Source organism: Homarus americanus, unplaced genomic scaffold, assembly GCF_018991925.1.
Source record: "Homarus americanus isolate GMGI-L3 unplaced genomic scaffold, GMGI_Hamer_2.0 scaffold14467, whole genome shotgun sequence".
Taxonomy (NCBI): Eukaryota; Metazoa; Arthropoda; class Malacostraca; order Decapoda; family Nephropidae; genus Homarus; species Homarus americanus.
Window position 1 is genome coordinate 7,203,988 of NW_024733734.1, and position 18,933 is coordinate 7,222,920.

Here is an 18,933-nt window from a genome sequence, read left to right on the forward strand (position 1 = left end):
TTGTTGGCAAATCATAGATGAGATTTATAAGTTATTGTGTATTTATTTTCAGGTTACGAGCTTCGTGGCCACGTATCTAGTCATCACCTTACAATTTACGGTCTCGGAGTTGGTGTCACCTGTCGGTAAGGTCGAGAACTACACCACGGGCTACTAGTAGTCTATCTAACCACCAGAGGCGCTGTTGTGACGTTAAATTCATCTGTCAATATGTTTTACCATTAGGCCTCTTACGGAAACGACGTCAGTGATTACAGTAATGCACTAATACATATACATATATCTCCCCCAAGTAATACATTGCTGAACTATTTATCTTAACCTTACATTTGGCATCACTGTGTTTATATAAAAGAATTAATAAAACACAAGACAACAGTATTGCCTGTGTGTTTCTGTTTCCTGTTTCTTATACTCAAACAAGTGCCTGACAAGTTTGATTTGAGAGAGAGAGAGAAAGAGAGAGAGAGTGAGAGAGAGATAGAGAGATAGAGAGAGAGAGGCCATAATAAAACACATGTAAGTGAGGTATGCTTTTATTTATAATTGACACATAACTTCACTGAGACAATATAAGCGTAGTACGGAGAGCGACAACCATTTTACCCGAGTCAGTCAACTGTGTCAACTGACTGACTCGCTCACTGACTCAGTACCTGACTCTTTGACTGGCTGAGTATCTGACCCTGAACTGATTAAATGATTTACTCTCTGATTTATTGTACTGACTTAATTGACTCACTGCCTAACTGATTGACTCGCTGTATGTCTTGAAGTCAGCGAGTGAGTATCTGACTGACTCACTGAGAGAATATTTCTAAACGGTATATAAATCGACTTACACCAAACGTATCTACTATACACATTCGACACATAGTCAGTACAGGTCGAATGAAAACAATACCACCAATACTCAATCTATTTGTTTACACTAGATCAAACAACTATTCTTCTTTTCCTTCATTAAAACAAAAACAATTCATCATCTTTCCGTTTGTTTGTCGTATGAGTTACTGACAAGCTTGAAGTTACTCATATTTACTAATTGATTATTTAGTATATTTAGTTCCTCAGTTACTCACCCACACCATCACCCACACAACTAACGTAAATAATTATATATCTTTGTTATTATTATCCTTCCAAAATAATGTTGGAATCTTGTTTTTGATAAATGTTTCCTCTTGGTATATCAGAAATGTAGAGGAATTGAATAACTAAAGAATTATAATATATATATACATTTATTGATTGATTGATTTTTAATAATTTTGTGGAACAGTTGATGCCCCCAAAATCTGGTACAGGTTTACGGTTTAAACAGTTTACAAGGTGTGTGAATAATAATACTTCAGTCATAGTTTACTTTTGTGAAGTCATGTGATGGTGAAATTTTTTTTAAGTGTTGTATCAATATTTTCAAAACCATCATAACAGATCTCGTTTCGTTATCTTCGAATTTAAAAAGAAACAGATCTCAAGTTAAAATTATTAATTTATTCTCTTTTTCACGATTTAGTGTAACTTATCGCAAGTGAGAATGTGTGTGTGTGTGTGTGTGTGTGTGTGTGTGTGTGTGTGTGTGTGTGTGTGTGTGTGTGTACTGATTCTGTAAACTCATTCACTCGGGTGACCACACCAGTACGTACTTAATCTTTTTACCAGTAAGGTTCATATATTCTTCTAAGACGTAAATGGTGAAGACCGTTATTCTTAATGTCTGCCGGATACACTAACTCAGACTAGATGTTTTAGGGGCTAATATGTGATGGTGAGGCGCCGTGCACACGGGGTATTGATTGGTTAATACGGTACTGATGGAGGAGATATTAATGTGTTTCTGGTTTGGTTCCTCCCTGGCATGGTTAAAAAGGTCACGAGTTCTCTTCTCCCTGTGTCTCGGAGCGTCAGTGAGGATGGTCACCCTCGGCTATCACCTTGAAGGTCACCCTCGGCGCCAACCTTGAAGGTCAGCCTCGGCGGCCACCTTGAAGGTCAGTCTCGGCGGCCACCTTGAAGGTCACCCTCGGCTATCACCTTGAAGGTCAGCCTCGGCTATCACCTTGAAGGTCAGCCTCGGCGGCTACCTTGAAGGTCAGCCTCGGCGGCCACCTTGAAGGTCAGCCTCGGCGGCCACCTTGAAGGTCAGCCTCGGCGGCCACCTTGAAGGTCAGCCTCGGCGGCCACCTTGAAGGTCAGCCTCGGCGGCCACCTTGAAAGTCAGCCTCGGCGGCCACCTTGAAGGTCAGCCTCGGCAGCCACCTTGAAGGTCAGCCTCGGCAGCCTGCCTTGAAGGTCAGCCTCGGCGGCCACCTTGAAGGTCAGCCTCGGCGGCCACCTTGAAGGTCAGCCTCGGCGGCCACCTTGAAGGTCAGCCTCGGCGGCCACCTTGAAGGTCAGCCTCGGCGGCCACCTGAAGGTCAGCCTCGGCGGCCACCTTGAAGGTCAGCCTCGGCGGCCTGCAGCGAAGGTCAGCCTCGGCAGCCACCGAAGGTCAGCCTCGGCGGCCACCTTGAAGGTCAGCCTCGGCGGCCACCTTGAAGGTCAGCCTCGGCGGCTACCTTGAAGGTCAGCCTCGGCGGCTACCTTGAAGGTCAGCCTCGGCAGCCACCTTGAAGGTCAGCCTCGGCGGCCACCTTGAAGGTCAGCCTCGGCGGCTACGCTGAAGGTCAGCCTCGGCGGCTACCTTGAAAGTCAGCCTCGGTGGCCACCTTGAATGAACGGTGAGGGAATCGAGTGGCTGGCGGGGTATATGGGGCACTAACAAGCAAAATCCACTTGTTTGAGGGCACTCTCCTGTGCTCATTGGAGCTCAACGTCAGCTTGTAAGCATCACACCACTATTACGCTTAGTTTAAGTTAAGTTAAGTTAGTTAAGTTAAGTTAAGTTAAGTTAAGTTAAGTTAAGTTAAGTTAAGTTAAGTTAAGTTAAGTTGTTAGTTAAGTTAGTTAGTTGTTGTTGTGTTGTTGTGTTGTTGTTGTTGTTGTTGTTGTTGTTGGTTGTTAGTTGTTAGGTTGTTAAGTTAAGTTAAGTTAAGTTAGGTTAGGTTAGGTTAGGTTAGGTTTGGCTAGGCTTAACTCGGTTTGTTTGTGTTGGTTCAAGTTTAGAATTAGGTTATAGATAAATTTAGTTAGGACGGGGGAGGAAAGTGGGGAGAGATGGTAATACGTCACGGCAGGCAGGAACCAATGAGCAAAACGCCATGCCCGCATACACGTGGATTCCACCAAGTGGCGGCCAGGTAACGTTACCAAGACCTCGTCAAGAGACTCAGAATGGTGGAGGCCCACTGAGGGAGGGATGAAGGTACCCCCAGTGTCTGCAGTAGCCCTCCCTCGGCTACTACCCTCACCTGCAGCACCTGGGGGTCGGCCCGCTCCTTCCGGTACATCACCCAGCCCACCACCTTCACCAGACTGATGTAGTACGCCTCTCCTACCTCGCCCTCGTCAGCCACGTCCTCCCCTACAATGTCCTCCCCACAAGTGCCACCGGTCCCAGTAGGTCCTCCTTCCTTATCCCCATCTGGCACCTTAGGGATCACACTGCTTCCTGATGCAGCATCTTTCACGACGCTCCTTCCTACGAGCTTCTGAAGAACTCCCAGCACCTTCCTGATGGTGTTGTATGATGGCATATTCCCTACGCTACCTATGAATCCCTGAACAGGTCCTAAAACCTTCCCAAGGGCGCTGTCTGCTGATGCTTCCCCAACGACTCCTCTTACTAACTCCTGGAGGACGCCTAGCATCTTCCTGAGGGCGCTGGCGGCTAGGGTCTCCACTGAGGCTATCAGGCGGGATGCGAACCCTGGTCTGAGGTACAGCAAGATGGGGAATGCCCGGGCAGGAGCCAGGAAGCTATGGGCGAGGGAGTGGCTGTAGGAAGCGTAGCAGGAGACCATCATACCCTCCACCAGCAGTGTGCCCTCCTTCGTCAGGGGCACGTAAGCTCCTGAAGGATACACAAAATAAATATATAAATTCTCAGGAAGAATACATCATGTTTCTTAACAAGTGAATGTGCGGTCTTAGATATATAAATATGCAACAGACAGCCAGCCAGCCAGACAGACAGCCAGCCAGCCAGCCAGACAGACAGACAGACAGACAGACAGACAGACAGACAGACAGCCAGCCAGACAGACAGACAGACAGACAGACAGACAGACAGCCAGACAGACAGACAGACAGACAGACAGACAGACAGACAGACAGAAAGACAGACAGACAGACATATATAGATAGATACCAAGACAGGATGAACGACACTCTGCCTGTCAAACGAAGACATATATGTTGCAATAATACATGTAAATAAACTCTTGATTTTAACTATGTATTTTTTCCGTAGTGTAAAATGAATCTTGGAAGAATTATTATATCAAGTCATAAAGTTATCGTGATGGAAAGGACTCCAGCAATTACTACTTAAGAGACGATTATTACTTAGAAACACTTGTAAACACTTAAAAAGATGTTAATTATGCAGAAAGTCATTGTAGTAGATGAAAATAAATACAACTTTTTTTTTTCTTTCACAAGGGTAGGAAGGAAGGAAGGGGAAGGGGGGAAGGGAAAGGGGAAGGGGAAGGGGGGAAGGGGAAAGGGAGGAGGAATGAGGTGAGAGAGGAGAATAAAGGAAGAAATTATAAAGTGTTTGAAGTTTGTTGATGAAATGATTGAATCTTTGTTATTTATTTTAGGTTAGGTTAGGTTAGGCAATTAACCCAATCCATTAATCTCACCTTGTGTAACTTCGTGTTCGATGGCCACAACCTCAGTGCGCTGAAGTCCAGTCTGATTGGCTGAAAATATGACGTCACCAATGTTGACATCCGAGCCGAAGACGCTGATTGGATGGCTTGAATTTGGCGCGCTCTTGAAAAGAACATGATTGGGCGAGAGTGTCAGGTTTTGGCCACTCGCAGTGCGCAACGTAACATAGAGGGCGGTCTCTTGGGGACGGCGGTCCATGAAGCCGAGGACAGTGCTGGGTACGACCTCCCCAGACTCATCCACTGTCAGGTGAGGAAATAAGTGAGTTAATGAATAAATTTGTGAGTTAATGGACATATAAATGAGTTAATGAATAAAGAAATCAATGAATGAGTTACCAAATAAATAAAGACACACACTAACGCTATTTCAGGAGGCTAGGTTAGGTTAGGTTAAGTGACATAGGCCTAATCTTCAGGTAATCAGGTTGATGAACAGACAATGTGTGTGTGTGTGTGTGTGTGTGTGTGTGTGTGTGTGTGTGTGCCTCGTGACCCCATCCCTCACTCACTCTCTCTCTCCCTTCAACTATTCTTCCCCTTCGATATTAAATTCTTCTTATCTCTCCTCTCCTACCCTCCGTTTTTCCCTTCCTCTCTTTCATCCTTCTCTCTCTCTCTCCATCCCTCATCATCCCCTCTCTCTCTCTCTCTCCTTCCCTCATCATCCCCTCTCTCTCTCTCCTTCCCTCATCATCCCCTCTCTTTCTCTCTCTCCTTCCCTCATCATCCTCTCTCTCTCACCTCTCACCCCATCCTCTCTCCCCTCTCTTCTCACCTCCCCAACACCACCCATCCACCCCATTTTTCCACCCCATCAGCTACCAATATTACCTGTAACATGCAATTTTACGCCCCTCCCTCTCCCCCCTTTCCCTCCCCCTCCCTCCTTCCCCTCCCCCTCCCTTCCAACACCCCTTCCCCTCTTACACCCCCTCCACTCTCTAAGTTTAGGTTGATATACATAATAGCGTTGGGAGGGCGTCAGGAAGGGGAGAGCACGCTCAGGGAAGGGGAGGGCGTCAGAAGAAGGGGAGGACAAATAGGAGTAAAGGGGAGGTTGAGTGGGGGGAATACAGGCTCATCAATCCCTTCCTTCCCTTCCCCTCCCCTCCCACCCCACCAGGAAATATATAATGGAGGGTTATTTTCTCCCTTGAGGTATGCCATCATGGGATTGAACAATATGAAATATGGGTTTAGGCCATGGTGTGTGTGTGTGTGCTAATCTATCATCTATCCATTCATTTACCAATCCACATCCATCCATCTATCCACACCCCTTAACTACCACTCCTAACTTTCCCATGAAGAAGGAACCTGTCTTATGGGTGCTGGATTTATTTATTTTTCTTCACCAATAACTATTCATTAGTCTTTTTTTTTAAATATCATTTGTTCTTCCCCCTCTTTCGTTTTCTTTTCACTGGTACAAATTTCCCGTTTTCTCTCTCTCTCTCTCTCTCTCTCTCTCTCTTCCATTCTCTCCTTGGCCATAATTTTCATAATGGCTAAATTAATAATAAAAATACATAACTCCCAAATACCACCATTACTGCCAATATAAATAAGACCCAAAAGACATCATCAGTGTCAACGACTTTCGCCTCAGCTGACTTGAGGGATAGCCTTATTTTGCTACCTTCATCCTCTATTAACGAGAATCTATTCGTTCATGAAATTGGAGGAAAAAAAATATAATAGAAATTGTGGAATAGCAAAATGTTGTGGCCACTTCGTTACGTGTTATTGAAAAAACCTAAAAAAAAACTTTGAGACTTATATTAAAACTGGCTTAATAAAACTTGATTTAATGTTATAGTTTGTCCTAGAATGTTATTGAGGCATTGTGTTAGGTTAGGTTAGGCTTTGTTGCTTCTAGAACACTGTTGTTTCATTGTCATAGGTTAGGTTAGGTTATGATTACCAATGAAAAATAATAAGAAAATTGGATTTGGGGTGAAAAGGGAGAAGGGATGCAACGAGGCGGGGAGAAGTAGGTGAAGGGGTGAATGAGAGCAAGACATTGGCCCACGGAAGAGTACGTGTCGGAGGCTCTCCTGGGAATAAAAACCATCAATACTGCCCATCTAAGCATAAACCCTCTATATTATCTCTCCAGGCATTAAAACACACATGACTTTTATATTTTATCTTAACCTAAACTAAAATAATGCTAAAGAAAAATAGATTCTCTGTATAAAAAACAAATCCTCATCATAGCTGTGGAATTTGTACAAAAATTTTCATCCATATAAGGAAAATAATTATGTCAAGTTGAGGTTCTTGGTCAGGTTGAGATGACAACCTTCTGGTATATGAGACGAGACACAACTTCAAAGGTAAATTAGGTTAACATTTTTTTTTTTTTTGGGGGTGGGGAGGGAGGAGGGGTTCTGTCGGTCAACCAAGGAAGTGTAATTGAGTTTTTTTTTTCTCCTCCATATTCCTCCTAATTAGTATTGGGGAAGGAGCATCTCTTTATGTATACATTTCTTCTATATTCTGTCTTCTTTGCTTTGCCTTATATTTCTGTATATGATTAATGTCTATTGTTGTCTGACTCCTTCCCTCCCTCCCCCCCCCACCTCAACTAGTCATCTGCCAAAACCTTAACACAGCTTCTGAATCAGTTCGTGCCACTGTGATCTGTCTATCCCCCTTACCTGCCAACACCTGGTCGCCAGTCCTTAACCTATCCATGGTGGTGTGGGCGCCGGTGGGTGTGGTGAGGCGGGCGTGGGCGGGGAAGCAGGCGCCTACATCACAAGAGCAGCAATAGTGGTGACGAGTTATCTTGCTGTAGCAGTAACACAAATCCCTGTAGCCGCAGTTGATGTAGAACATTGGTCGTGCGTGTTTCTGTAGGGGAGAGAGAGAGAGAGAGAGAGAGAGAAGAGTTAATAAGGTTTTGTAGAAAGGGGGAAGGTTTATTGTATTACTGTAGCAAGGAACACAGAGATAATGCAGTGAGACAGGAATAGAGGTCACAGGTCAACAAGGAAACGAATTGACATACAAACATCTACGAGGTCAGGAAAAGATGTCAGCTTATAGTAAAGTCAACACAAGGAATATGTTGTTGTCAGGCGTCAGCCAACACCACAATCCACCTGTCCATCTCACAAAGCAAGGATTATGAAGTCAGCGTTAACGAGATTACTACTGTACCTGGAGGGATACACCTGATCTCATTACCGTGTTAGCCTTACCTGGGAGTTGTCTTAATTAGCCTATCTATTGGCCTTTCATACATACATACGTCAACTGCAAGGAAAGTGATGGGCGATCGTTCGTCTGGCGTAACTACCATAACGAAGACATTGATGGAGGGTGGAAGAGAAACACCAATCACTATGTAAAATAATTAGAGAGAGAGAGAGCCAACAATGATCATAACATTATCAATCACTTTATATCATGTTACTGTACAATATCAAGTCAAAAAATATCATATATATATCATGCCATTTAACAATCACTCATGTCAAAAGTCATTAACCTCTTTTTACCTGGGAAAAAATATAATCCACCATTTCCTTTTTTTATTTTATTTACAGGATGAAATACGTTAATATCAGGGGAATAGACTTTAGAAACACCTACTTACTGTGATTAAAAAATGTAAAAAAAACAAAACATTGAAGAAGACAGCAACTGGAAGTCAGGGAACCCCAGTATTCTTAACTATCAGAAGGCCAGGTAACGTTAATGGTGACCTGGGGTGCCAACAGTACTCCCCAGGTCCGTTAATGGTGACCTGGGGGTGTTAATAGTACTCCTTAGGTCCGTTAATGAGGACCTGGGGGTGTTAATAGTACTCCCCAGGTCCAGTAATGGTGACAAAGGGAGATTACTGTAACAAAGGGAGATTACTATAACAAAGGGAGATTACCATAACAAAGGGAGATTGCAATCACAAAGAGAGATTATTGTAACAAAGGGAGATTACTGTAACAAAGGGAGATTACCATAACAAAGGGAGATTGTAATCACAAAGAGAGATTATTGTAACAAAGGGAGATTACCATAACAAAGGGAGATTGCAATCACAAAGAGAGATTACTATAACAAAGGGAGATTACTATAACAAAGGGAGATTACTATAACAAAGGGAGATTGCAATCACAAAGAGAGATTACTGTAACAAAGGGAGATTACTGTAACAAAGGGAGATTACTGTAACAAAGGGAGATTAGTTTAGAAGGGTGATGTTTCCTTGCACAGATGGACATTTTCAGCAACCAACTCGAACCCGCGTACTTACCCTTGTCTGTCGCATGAAGATGTCCATTTCCTGGTCCGGTGGCTGGTTGGACACATCTGTCAGGGAGAAGGGAGAGTTAGTGAGTGTGTGTGGCGAGGGAGAAGAAAAGGCAGGAAGGGAAAAAAGGAGAGAGAGAGGGGTTGGGGGAGGAGAGAGAGAGAGAGAGAGGGAGAGGAGGGGGGAGGGAGGGAGGAGGAAGGAAGAGATGAGGAGAGGAGAGTAAGAGGAAGGGAGAAGATGGGGATTTATAGGAAGGAGGGGGAAGGAAGGGAATAAAGAGAGAATGATGGGGTGGGAGGTAGAGAGAGAGAGAGAGAGAGAGAGATTAATTACTACACCCACAAATTCATCACTACACAAAATAATTCATAATACACGAAACATCATTACTAAATTCTGTAGTTGTATTTTTCTCCCTAAATCACAAATTAAACTTACGATCATAACTTACGATCATAACTTACGATCATAACTTACGATCATAACTTACGATCATTTTATATTTTCTTACCCTAAAGATACGACACTAGAATTGTTGTTAAAAAGGCGTCCAAATTATGCTGTGAGACTATACGGAATTTACTTTGTTCTTTAAGGGAAATTTGATTGTACACTACGATGTTTCTGGGTACTATCTGGGGAAGCTGGACTATTTCCGGGTACTATTTGGCCGACTGAACTATTTCTGGGTACTATCTGGCCAGTTGAACTATATCCGGGTACTATTTGGCCGACTGGACTATTTCTGGGTACTATCTGGCCAACTGGACTATTTCTGGGTACTATCTGGCCAGTTAAACTATTTCTGGGTAATATCTGGCCAGTTTGACAATTTCTGGGTACTATCTGAGACAGCGGGACTATTTCTGGGTAATATCTGGCCAGTTTGACAATTTCTGGGTACTATCTGAGACAGCGGGACTATTTCTGGGTAATATCTGGCCAGTTTGACAATTTCTGGGTACTATCTGAGACAGCGGGACTATTTCTGGGTAATATCTGGGATGATTATATTGGAAAGATTTCAACTCGATCTACGCCCCTTGGTCTAGTTAGGAAGGAAACTTTGCGTAAGAAACTTTTGAGAAATTTAGTTCTGGCATCCTAGAGGGGCCTTGTCAGTTTGTTTCTGTAAGCTGATGTCAAGGATTCAGTCTCTCTCTCTCTCTCTCTCTCAATCACAATCCCCAACAACAATAACAATTACGCACTACCACCACTATCATATCGATCCCCTCCCTCCCTCATTCTCTCCCTCCCTCCCTCCCTCCCTCCTTCATTCTTCTTCCTGGCGTCTCTCCAATTCCTCCTTATTATTCTATCTCTAGTTTGTCTCCGTCGTTTTCCCAGGATCATCCCCACAGACCCCCAAAAGTTCCTGTTGACCTTCCTGGGCTAAAAATAAATTCCCAGAAAATTGCTTAAAAAAAAAAAGAAGGTATTGTGACAGTATGCAAATGAGTTGACCTGTGTTTTCGTGACGTGAATTTTGTGTTGTGATACTTGGAGTTAGGACGTTGCTTTTATAACACTGTAAACACTTGAGAATGATGATACAAGAATGTTTATTTGTTTGTTTTTTACTCGACCTATGTGTTTTCTAAGTGTTTACGTGATGCTTTTGAATGGGTTTACCTGTAATATTATTTATACCTCCTGTGTATCCACGAATGCCTTTAATATAAATCCAAAATCCGGATTCTTGGTGTGTGAGTTTGTTTTAATCCCCCATTGTGTTTGTTTTGGTAGTATTGCACGTCTTGTAGTGATGTTGTAGTTGTGATGTTTTTTTTTGTTTTTTTCCGATTTAGTTTTTGACGTTGGTGTAGAAGCAGTTGTTTGTGTCTCGTCCCGTCAGTATGCAAATGAGTTAATAAGAAGACCAAATGTAAACACACTTTCTCCCTACAAGATATTACACCCCCCTCCCCCTCTTCCCAAGGTTACTCTCCTAAGTCTACTTCTACAACAAATCCCCAAATACCCCTTCGTGTTTGCCTCTATGAATTCACACAAGCCAGCATCACCCACCAAGAGCACACGTCTTCTTCCACCTTCCCTCCATACAACCTACCACTCGGCGCCGCCATGGTATCCACTCATTCACGCACACTGATGTTTTCTGCTTCTCCATTCCCATCAATTCTTACGCGTCGTTCATTCTGTCCTTTCACCTCCTCTCTCCCCTACCCTTCTTGTTATTCTCTTCTCTGTCCTATTCTTCGTCTTTGAGATAATTTGGGGTCAATTTTTGGAGAGGTTCTTATTCTTTGAGTATCTTAAGATCAGCTGATTAGTGTGTGTGTGTGTGTGTGTGTGTGCTGTGTGTGTGTGTGTGTGTGTGTGTGTGTGTGTGTGTGTTATCACTTCCTCTCACACACACAGCCAGCCAAGTGTCACATAAATGAGCCGTAACTTTTCATAGTAAAAAGACATTAGTTTGCCTAGTAAATTGGTAGTACAGAAGTCTCTCTCTCTCTCTCTCTCTCTCTCTCTCTCTCTCTCTCTCTCTCTCTCTCTCTCTCTCTCTCTCTCTCTCCAGACAATCAACAACACAAAGAAAGACAAATAAAATAGAGACTTAGCAATTATTCCAAAACAAGAGAAAAATAAGACAATTGACAACTGAGTCAGGGAGTTGCCACGTCTGGATAAACTGGAGGTAAACAAAGAGGTCGCAGAGGCCAGGGCCAGGCAACCTCAGGAGGGAGAGAGAGGGGGAGAGAGTTGGAGGAGAGCCAGGAGGATGAGAGGGAAGGTGAGAGAAAGGGAGAAAGAAAGGATTTAGAAATGTAGAGGAGAGAGAGAGAGAGAGAGAGAGAGAGAGAGAGAGAGACGGGTGGTATGTACAGTTTGCCAGACCAGATTCTTATTATCAATGGTATTAGATGTCAAGGATCACCTGAAGATTAAACACCCCAGCTTACTGTAATTCACCTGATTATTAAAACACCTTTACTCAACATGGGGAGTTAGATTAGGTTAGGTTAAGTTCGGTTAGATTAGGTTAGATTAGGTTAGGATAAGTTAGGTTAGGTTAGGTTAGCTTAGGGTAGGTTAGGCTAGCGTAGGTTAGGTTATTTTTGGTTAGGTTAGGTTAGGTTAAGTGTGTGTAGGCAACCATCTCCCACTCTTCCCCTCTCCCCATCTCCCCCGCTCCCCACCCCCCTCTCCTCCTTCACCCCTCCCCCTCCCCTCTCCCTCAGCCCCTTCCCTCTACCCCCTACCCCGCCCCAACCCCCTAAAAAAATAATCCTCCCTTCATTGTTTTTTGCTTTTGACTTCACCAACAAAAATCTGTAGACCGAATCTTCAATTTTGGTCCGTGACGTCAGAGAGGCAATATCCTCTTCCCGTAGAGAGAGGGAAAGAAAGGGAGAGAGAGGGAGAGAATGAGAGGAGAGGGAGAGAGAAATGAAGAGTGAGAGAGTGGAAGAATAGGGAGGGGTTGATAGGGATGGAGAGAGAGAGAGAGAGAGAGAGAGAGAGAGAGAGAGAGAGAGAGAGAGAGAGAGAGAGAGAGAGAGAGAGAGAGAGAGAGAGAGAGAGATAAATAGAAGGAGGAGAGAGACAGACAGACAGAGAGAGAGAGAGAGAGAGAGAGAGAGAGAGAGAGAGAGAGAGAGAGTGCGATAAAAAAGAGAAAGAGAAAAAGAGAAAAAAAGAGATATATAACGAGAAAAAAGAAAGAAAGAGAGATACCCATAAGTTTTTCGAGAAACAGGAAGAAGAATCTTTCATGGTGTTGTTGCTTTTAAGAAGAAGAAAACGAAAAAAAAAATCCTAAATATTTAATTTCGTTTTTCACTCAGTAATAAAAGAGAGTTTAATTTTTCGCTTTATTCTCGACTCGCCTCTCAAGTGCGCTTATTTCCGCTGAATAAATCTTAATGTTTTCCTTAATATCTTTTCAAAGTTGTAATTATTTAGTTTATTTCTCGTATAATTTTGACGTTGAATAAATCGGTTGAATTTTAGTATCACATGGAGAATTTTTTTTCGCCCCTGTTTATTTCACCTGATGATTTAACACGCTGGGTTGGGTGTGGGTTGGGTGTGGGTTGGGTGATGGTGGGGTTGGGTTAGGTTAGGTTAGTTAGGTTAGGGTTAGGGTGGGTTGGGCTGGTGGTTGCGTGGGCTGGGTGGCTGGGTGGGTTGGTGTGTGGGTTGGTAGTTTAGGGTTAATCTAAGGTGAAAATAATAGGCTTATGGGAACTAATCACGTGATAAATTTAAAACCAGAATAAAATCGTAAGTCCTTCAAGGTCTCTCCGATTATCGTATTTTTTTATTCTATTATTTTGTATTATTTGTCACTGTTTTATTTCACGTTTGTTTAGTTTATTGTGAGGAAGATTAATGATAAATAAGATAGAAACCAAGTAAAAAAAACACTAAATCAGAAAAAAGCAGAAAAATACAAGCAATAAACAAACAACAGAGAGAAACAAAAGAAAAATAAACAAACACGATAACAAACACAGAGAGAAACTAAAAAAGCAGTAAACAAAGAAAGAAAACCAAAAAAAACAAAACAAACAATAAATCAGAAAAAACAGAAACCAAGAGATAAAAACACACAAGAAAAAACAAAAAAACGCAATTAGAGAAACAAAAAACAGAAAAAAAGCTATGATTAAGGTATTGACTTGGCCAGGCTAGGTATTTCAAGTTTCCAGGTGTTGGATAAATAAGAGAGGGAGGGGAAGGAAGCTTATATAACACCACTGTCGAAAGGTTAGGGGTGAGGAGGAAGAGGAGAGGAGGAGGAGAGGAGGAGGAGGAGGAAGATCAACAGGAGGAGAGGGGAGGATGAAAAGAATAGGGAAGGGGTGAGAGGAGAACAGAGGAGGAGGAGGAAGAGCAAGAGAGGGGAGGAAGAGACAGGAGAGAGGAAGGGGGGATGAAGAATAGGGGAAGAGGGAGGAGGGGAAGATCAAGGAGGAGAGGGAGGATGAAAAGAATAGGAGGAAGGGGAGAGGAGGAACAGAGGAGGAGGAGGAAGAGCAATAGGAGGAGAGGAAGGGGGGATGAAGAATAGGGGAAGAGGAGGAGGAGGAAAATCACAGGAGAGGGAGAGGAGGGGGGTAGATGAAGAATAGGGAGGAAGAGGGAGGAGAAGGAAGAAGAAGAGGAGGAAGAGAGGAGGGGAAGAAGACAAAGAAGAAAGAGGAGGAATAGGAGGGGGGAAGGCAAAATGAGGAGAGGATGGTGAAGAAGAGTATGAAGAAGGATTGAGGAAGGGGAGGAAGAAAAAGGAAGAAGAGGAGAGGAGGAGGGGGAGGAAAAAATAAGAGGAGGAAGAGGAGGAAGAGGAGGAAGAGGAGGAGGTGGAGGAAGTGGACATGGTACCTGAGGTATATACTATGTAGATGTAGAGAGAGAGAGAGAGATTTCAAACTTTTATTTGGGAAGAAAGTTATTGAGCTCTGAAAGGTGATGGATGTATTGGGAGAGAGAGAGAGGAGAGAGAGAGAGAGAGAGAGAGAGAGAGAGAGAGAGAGAGAGAGAGAGAGAGAGAGGAGAGAGACTCACTGCGGGTCCTGGTTAGGCTGAGGAAGGCCAGAGCTTGTGAGAGGGACCAGACTGACTAAAGACTGGATATACCTCCACTGTCATTCTTAACCTGGGGTAATGACAGGTGATGAGTGATTATACACAGCATCATGTTTATAGGTGGGTAGGGCGGTAGTGTGCAGGGTGTGGGGATGTCAGTGTACAGGTATATATATATACGTGTGTGTATACAAAACTCTTATTCATTTCCACACACAATAATATATAAGTCAACAAGTAGCATAAACAACCAACACATCATAAGAGAAAACTGTCGTGAGGGATGACTAAACTAACATTCCACTACACACACACACACTACATAAAAAACTAATTAGCCTATACTGTGTCCTGACTGTTCTAAAGCTATATTCTCTTAGATTAATCACACAAACAGACAAATAGCCTTCAATCACCTTAAAAAAATACTTGAAATTATAAAACCTTTGGCTAAATTTATAATGTGTTAAAAATTATTAATAGTAATAATAATAATAATTAATATAATAATAATAATTACATAATAATAATAATATAAATAATTAGCCGTCATCACAACACTATGGTAATTGATAATAAAATTAGGTAAAATTACCTCGACTTATATTACATTTTGGCGGGAAAGTGAGGTCAATGGCGCGAAAAGTTTATAGAAGACCTACAGCAGAGTATAGAAAGTGTTAAGAGTGAATAGAAAGTATCAGAGAAATAGAAGTAAAAGGCTGGGTATTTTTTCTTGCTTCCTCTTGACTCAAGCTTAGCTGGGGCTTTATTGACAGTGTTGAGAGGTGAGGTGAGGTGAGGTGTTGATTGGTGAGGAGGAGAGGTGAGGTGGGAGGTGAGGTGTTGATTGGTGAGGTGCATTGGTGAGGTGAGGTGTTGAGGTGAGGAGGAAGAAGGTGAGGTGAGGTGAGGTATTGAGAGATGACGTTGTGTTGTGAGGGAGATACAAGGTGGGAGGGAGGAAGAGAGGGGGAAGTAGAAAGAGAGAAGGAGAAAGGGAAGAAAGGCGAGAGAAGGACGAAGGGATGATGAGAGGGAAGGAAAGAGAGATAAGAAGAAGTAGAAGGAGGAGAAGAAGAAGAAAATAGGAGAGAAAGGAGAGAGAGATAGGAAAAGAAGGGAGAGAAAATATATGAAAGGGAGAGAGGGAGAGAATACGAAGATGAAGGGGGTTGGGAGGGGAGAGGGTGAGGGAGGGGGTGAGGGAGAGAGGGAGTGGGATGAGAGGGAAACCCGGCTGCCCCTCAAGATGGACGCCTTCCTGGGATTCGAGTGGTGGCCTCAAGGATGTGGTCAGCAGGGTGGCAACGAGTCAGGTCAAGAATCACTGAGCTATGTGAGTGTTACAGTAGCTTTTGGGTAACTGGTTGACTGACTGACTGATTTACTGACTGTATGACTTACATTTGACTGTATGACTCACTGACTGACTGCATGCTATGACTCATTGACTGACTGACTGACTGACTAACTGGCTGACTGACTGACTGTATAACTCACTGAATGACAGTATGACTCACTGACTAACTGACTGACTGACTGACTCACTCACTCACTCACCAATTACACTAGAATCTCAGATCAATTTCTACGCCAATTTTTACCCTCTTACACTTGTTGTTGAGGAAACACTTGAGACAGATGGTCGAGACTCACTTCACCAGTCTACAGGAGGGGAAAATGGGTCGTGGGTCTTGGGTCGCGGGCAGTGGGTCGTGGGCTATGGATCGTGGGTCGTGAGTTATGGGTCGTGTTTCCTGGTTCCTAGATCATTTGGTCGTGGTTTCTGGGTCGTGAGTTATGGTCGTGTTTCCTGGCCGTGGGTTATGAATCGTGGGTCATGGGTCATGGGTCGTGAGTTATGGGTTCGTGTTTCCTGATTTCTAGGTCGTGGGCCGTGAGTCGTGGGTCTTGGGTCGTGAGTTATGGGTTCGTGTTTCCTGATTCTTGGGTCGTGGGTCATGGGGTTGTGGAACGTGTGGGTCGTAAGCCTTATTATATATTATTGTTTGTGTTAGTATGTACCTTGTTATGTGGGTAGATTCCAGGAAGCGACGGTGTACATGAAGGTCAAACAGAATGATGGTGATGGGTGATGGTGGGTGATGGTGGTGATGGGTGGATGGTGATGGTGATGGGTGGATGGTAATGGGTGAATCTAAAGCAATAGGAGATGAACTATATAAATATTCTTGGATCACCATACTAGAGAGAGAGAGAGAGAGAGAGAGAGAGAGAGAGAGAGAGAGAGAGAGAGAGAGATGGTTGAGTTTTTCTTATCATCACCTTTATTACTTCTCTCTTTTTCTTCCTGTGTTTATTATCTCATTTTCTTTATCTTTTACTTTTATTCGTATTCTTGTTTGGGTATATTTTTCCCCTCTTGGTAGAAGGATGGGAACTACCAGCATAAAGTGGTGTTTGTTACAGGAGAAAAACAATTGTGTCCTTAATATCTAGTGACCGAAGAACGGGTCATATTCTCTCTCTCTTTCTCTCTCACTTTATTTTCTTTTCTCTCCCTCAACGCCTCCCATCACCCACAAGATTGGTCATCTCGCGTGAAAGAATATCCCATTATGCCATCCCCCACCCCCTTCTCTCTCTATCTCTCACACTCTCTCTCTCTCTGTCTCCCATGCAACTCACCGCCCCCACCCAACCATCACAAACAAACGGGTATTTTAAGCTCCCATTATGAGTGTAAATGAGTAAATGAATCTCAGTAATGAACTATTTTTAGCCCCTGTGTATAGAGGGCGCTGCGCTAATCAGCTGGTCGTGTTTTGTTTACATTCTAAAATACGTTTTCTGTGTCAGGTTTATATTGGTTCGTTAAAGGGGTGACTATATATTCAGTGGTGAAAGGTCATTACCGAATAGGTCTATTATAGTTTACAAGTTTATGGAAAATGGAAAATTCTGTGTCTCTAATACAAACTGGAAATATTATTGAGTAGCTTTATGGAAACTAGGATCAATTCTTTATTTATATATATTCAAAATATAAATTATCATTCTATAGGTTTACAGACAATAGGTAAATAATCTCTGTTTATCTAAAACATAAATAAATAAATAAACAAAACGTCCATCTATCACCAAATCTTGTTCCACCACGAGGCTGAGCTGAGGTTGGCCTTAGCTGAGTGAGGATGACCTTGGCTGAGTGAGGATGGCCTTGGTTGAATGAGGATGGCCTTGGCTGAGTGAGGATGCCCTTGGCTGAGCTGAGGTTGGCCTTAGCTGAGTGAGGATGACCTTGGTTGAATGAGGATGGCCTTGGGTGAGCTGAGGTTGGCCTTAGCTGAGTGAGGATGACCTTGGCTGAGTGAGGATGGCCTTGGTTGAATGAGGATGGCCTTGGCTGAGTGAGGATGCCCTTGGCTGAGCTGAGGTTGGCCTTAGCTGAGTGAGGATGACCTTGGTTGAATGAGGATGGCCTTGGGTGAGTGAGGATGCCCTTGGCTGAGTGAGGATGGCCTTGGCTGAGTGAGGATGACCTTGGTTGAATGAGGATGGCCATGGCTCAGGATGACCTTAGCTCAGGTTGACCTTAGCTCAGGATGGTTTTAGCTCAGTTTAGCCTTGGCTGAGGTCACATGGCCGTCCTCAGCACAACAGGAATCACCCCCCCCCCCAAGTACTGAAAAAGTTAGCCCAGTTTGCCTTCAGCTTCGTCACTAACATAATACACCTTACCAAAAACACGTCTCTAGTATCTCTCTCATACACACTTTCTGTCTTTCATGCATTTTCTCTCTCTTTTTCTCTCACACATTCTCTGTCTCTCATGCACTGTCTCTCTCTCTCTCTATTTCTGCTTGTCTGTCTGTCTGTCTTTCTAATTCTCTTTCTCTCTGTTTATCTGTCTTTCTCTCTGCCTGTCCCTGTCTGTCTGTTTTTCTGTCTGTCTAACTGTCTGCCTGTGTCTCACTCAGGTTCCACGTCTAATTAAGTTAGACAGAAATTTACACAAAACCGACTTCTTTAAGACATCGTATTCAAGACGTTAATTCATCGTACTCAGTTGGGTTAATTCACGTACTTAGGGGGTTATGAAGTCGTACTCAAGAGGTTAATTCATCGTACTCAGTTGGGTTAATTCACGTACTTAGGGGGTTATGAAGTCGTACTCAAGAGGTTAATTCATCGTACTCAGTAGGGTTAATTCACGTACTTAGGGGGTTATGAAGTCGTACTCAAGAGGTTAATTCATCGTACTCAGTAGGGTTAATTCACGTACTTAGGGGGTTATGAAGTGGTACTCAAGAGGTTAATTCATCGTACTCAGTAGGGTTAATTCACGTACTTAGGGGGTTATGAAGT

At 43.3% G+C, this 18,933-nt stretch overlaps 1 protein-coding gene and 1 long non-coding RNA gene across 4 annotated transcripts; both read right to left on the reverse strand.

Annotated features, from left to right (window-relative positions):
* Positions 1–1,568: 1,568 nt before the first annotated feature.
* On the reverse strand, positions 1,569–2,942 carry LOC121869969. Of its 3 annotated transcripts, XR_006089613.1 has the most exons (4): positions 2,687–2,942; positions 2,512–2,586; positions 2,314–2,413; positions 1,569–2,087 (listed from the first exon to the last, which is right to left on the reverse strand). It is a non-coding gene; the product is annotated as an uncharacterized LOC121869969 (long non-coding RNA). The 3 variants fall into 3 exon arrangements; XR_006089615.1 differs by having other exon boundaries at positions 2,562–2,942; XR_006089614.1 differs by having other exon boundaries at positions 2,537–2,942.
* Positions 2,943–3,015: 73 nt separating this feature from the next.
* Positions 3,016–9,107, reverse strand: LOC121869967. The gene is made up of 4 exons (XM_042371588.1): positions 9,046–9,107; positions 7,445–7,640; positions 4,749–5,021; positions 3,016–3,955 (listed from the first exon to the last, which is right to left on the reverse strand). The coding sequence occupies exons 1-4, from the start codon at positions 9,070–9,072 to the stop codon at positions 3,249–3,251; spliced, it is 1,203 nt and encodes a 400-aa protein (XP_042227522.1). The 5' UTR covers positions 9,073–9,107; the 3' UTR covers positions 3,016–3,248.
* Positions 9,108–18,933: the final 9,826 nt, after the last annotated feature.